General features: G+C 46.9%; 1 protein-coding gene across 1 annotated transcript in view; it reads right to left on the minus strand.

The window, feature by feature from the left end:
• Window positions 1–1,464, minus strand: part of AK88_01090 (uncharacterized protein) — a gene marked incomplete at both ends in the record, with an annotated part of 11,934 nt that extends 10,470 nt beyond the window's left edge. Inside the window, one exon of the mRNA XM_012478728.1 lies at window positions 15–1,464. Coding sequence (XP_012334151.1) covers window positions 15–1,464 — 1,450 coding nt within the window. The remainder of the gene's footprint in view (window positions 1–14) is intronic.
• Between the last annotated feature and the right edge of the window lie 2,027 nt (window positions 1,465–3,491).

Here is a 3,491-nt window from a genome sequence, read left to right on the forward strand (position 1 = left end):
ATTTTTGGCGTTACTTTTGGCGCTATTTTTGGCGCTATTTTTGGCGCTATTTTTGGCGTTACTTTTGGCGCTATTTTTGGCGCTATTTTTGGCGTTACTTTTGGCGTTACTTTTGGCGCTATTTTTGGCGCTATTTGTGCCCCAATTTTTGGCCCAATTTTCGCTGGAAAATTCGTCACTTGCTCTCGCGGCACCATTTTTTTCTGTGCTACCATTTTTGCAATCGAGGGGGGATGATGCACCGTCGAATTGGCCGCTACGCCTGTCGCTGCGCCTGTCGCTGCGCCTGCCGCCGCGGCTGCCTCCTCTTCGGCCTTCCGCACCCCGTGTCCTCTCGCCTTTGCAGAAATGATTACAAGATTTTTTCACCGGGACGTCATCATCAGCTTTGCTTAAAACATTTTTTCGCATGTCGCTGAGATAGAAAAAGAGAGAAGCAACATGGTTTGGCACTTCTTCCATACTGTTCATGTGGCTTTTTTTTTTTTTTTTTTTTTTTTTTTTTTTCGCCTTCCCCCCCTTTTCTTCCTCCTCTTGGTAACGGTCATGGTGAGATGAGCTGGACTGAGTGGTCGTCACGCTACCACTTCTGCATCCCATCAGGCAATTTTTGCAATTGTCCCGCGTACGCGATTTTCTTATCTTACTCATTTGACGAATTTTACTCATTTGTCGCCCTTTTCCCACTTTTCGCGATTTGTGTGGTTTGCTCGGGTCACCCCATTCCTCCATGCTTGGCGCCTTTACCCCTTCTGCGTTTTCTGTGTCCGCGTCGAGGAAGTCTCCATCGCAGCTATACATATCGCTGATGTACAATTCGTCGTGGTACCCATTCGTTTGGTGCCAGCCATGGTTGTGTTGATCTGGCCAAAGAGCACCATCCTCGCGTCTGTCTTTCCTGCATTTCCCGCATAACAAGCAAGCGTCGTCGCCCCATAAAGGGTTATTTTGCTTTGTTGCTTCCTTAACCTTGCGTCGCGTCCTTTCTTGGCGCCGAGAAGGATCTCTCACGGGGTGAACACTCTTCTGAAAGTCACCCCTCTTCACGGCCTTACGCGGGAGGAAGTTCTTATCGTCTGTGGGGGCGAACTGGGCAGGGAAGAAGAGCGTGTCCTCCTTTCTGCAATTTTTCTTTCCATTTTCACATTCACGTTTAAGTGTGCAGCCCTGTTTAGCGTTTGTTTTTAATTTGTGCACAATGGGAAAGACCGCGTCATCATATTCGTGAGTATCACCTCCCCATTCATCGAATGCATCTCCACCGTTGCAGGGGTGGGTACCTCCACCAAAGTAACTGGAGTTGTACTTATGGTGGTGTTCATTCTTTTTCCTGTTCAGAGTGGAGCAAGTGCTGACCCGTTTTGCTTTTCTCTCATTTATGAAATGCCTGAGCAATATGGGGTTGAACAAGTCACCGTCATCCATGTCGTCGTTCAGAAGTGGCTTGTCCCGTTTGAGTTTCATCCTTTCGCGCATTTGTGGAAGGTTCGCACACAGTTAGCGAAATTAGAAAAAAATTTTCACAGGCGTCCTCTTTCATTCCGTTCATATTAATTCATGGTGAGCAGTCGAGGTTTGGCTTTATCCGCATGTGCCCCTCTCCTCAGCTGCGCACAGTATGCCGTGTTTAACACTCTCCCTGTGTACGCGTGGTGTAATACATTCGAGAGTTGTGTAAAGGGGGCACGTGGCGGCACAGCTTCCCTAGAAGCTTTCATATGCCTCTCTCCCACTTTGTTATTTTTAACACCAATGAGAACCTCTTCCAAATAGTGTACGCGTTGTTGCAATCGAGGCCAAGGGCCACACTTGGGTCGGCATGCGAAAAAAAAAAAAAAAAAGTGAGTCATGGATTCATCTCCCACACGATATAAAAAAGGGAGAGTCAAACGCGATGTACTCTCTCTTCTAGGTTCACGCGTTCGTTAAAAGCGGCGCTATTTGTAGGGATAGAAGTAGAGGTAGAGGTCAATATGGATGTTACTCCTTTAAGCTACATTTATATACGCCACTATGGGCTGCGATTTTTTTTTTTTTTTTTTTTTCCCACGTAGGAAGAGAAGCGAAGCCTTCCGTAAAAAGCGACAACGCACTTCGTGCTGTGCCCCCACACATGTGCCCTTTGCACTTATCCCTACTAGGGCTGAACGATGCGTCGCCAGAGAATGCGTCACGATGGGGTAGGTTCGTGTTGGCACGAGATCGATTTGCTTCCTACCTATACCATGTGCTTGTTCTTTTTATGAACCGATGGAGACCCCGCGGTCCTTTCTTTTTTTTCTGCGAAAGGTTTAAGTGTGCCCTCTTTGGCGGGGTAGCCCACGAGGGGAAGCCTCTCACAAAAAAAAGCGGTCCTTTCTGGTGCGTACACAAATGGAGAGCCCGATGGGATGAGCAAATGAACCGACAACATAATGGAAGGAACACAAATGGGCGCATAGGAAGGTGCACGTGGGGAGCCTCCGCCTGATGTAAAAGCGAAGCATACGAGCACAAGCGAAACGTTCTTGTTACGGTGCACCGCAATTATCGGTTTCGAAAAATGTGCTACAAGGGGCAGGTGATATTGTTAGCACACACAAGGGAAGCCACCTTTGTTATTTTTTTATTATTATTTTTTTTATTTTTTTTTGGAGCACGTGAACGTTGATAAGGAAAATGGGGCATGAACCACTGGGGACCGATCAGAGCAGACGCTATGCATACCATTTCGCCGGTGGAGGGGTATAACCTCAGCGGGGGGCGGGTGTCTGTGTGTGACAGCGGCAGCGTTTTTGCGGTTGCATTTCATTTTGTGCTAGGGTACTCTGTCCCTACATGAGGAAGCAAGCATATTTTATGTGCACACACATTATAGTGTCATCCTTCTTTGTTTACGCTTGTAACCTTTTGGGGGGCGTGTAAAAGCATGCGTCTGTACAGGGCCACGTTGTAACCCTATATGTTCATGTGCATACCCATGTACACACATGTGTGTTTGTACGGAGGCACACCTCTGGACTTGATCCGGGCCTTTTCCTGGGCTGTTTTTCGGGAGGGGCACAGCAAGAGGGGTTAAAAATGCACATCTTTCATTTTTCACTTTTCCCGCCTTAATCATTCACCCCCGCGCGTCACTTTGTAGTTTTTCGTTTTTGCTTTTATAAGTGGTGCCCTTGCGGGAAAGGGGCAAAGGGGCGTAGCTGTTTTGCGAAGGTCGCAGAGGGGCAAAAAAAGAGAGAGAAAAAAAAAAAAAAAAGAAAGAAACACGAGGAGGAAAAAGAAAGAACATATGACGAGAAAAAAAAAAAGAAAGAAAATGAGAGAAAGCAAAAAGGAAGGAAAAACCCCAAGAAAGAAAGCGGGAGCAATGGCAAAAAAGCGAAAAAGCACCCGCCAACAAGCGACTCAAAACGGGCGCGCGCTAGTGAACAAAACACACATTTTTTTCATGCGCGCGGTACATACAAAAATAGCACAATTCTTTGAACAGAAAAAACAACGCCGCTTCA

Source organism: Plasmodium fragile (genome assembly GCF_000956335.1).
Source record: "Plasmodium fragile strain nilgiri unplaced genomic scaffold supercont1.9, whole genome shotgun sequence".
Lineage (NCBI taxonomy): Eukaryota > Apicomplexa > Aconoidasida > Haemosporida > Plasmodiidae > Plasmodium > Plasmodium fragile.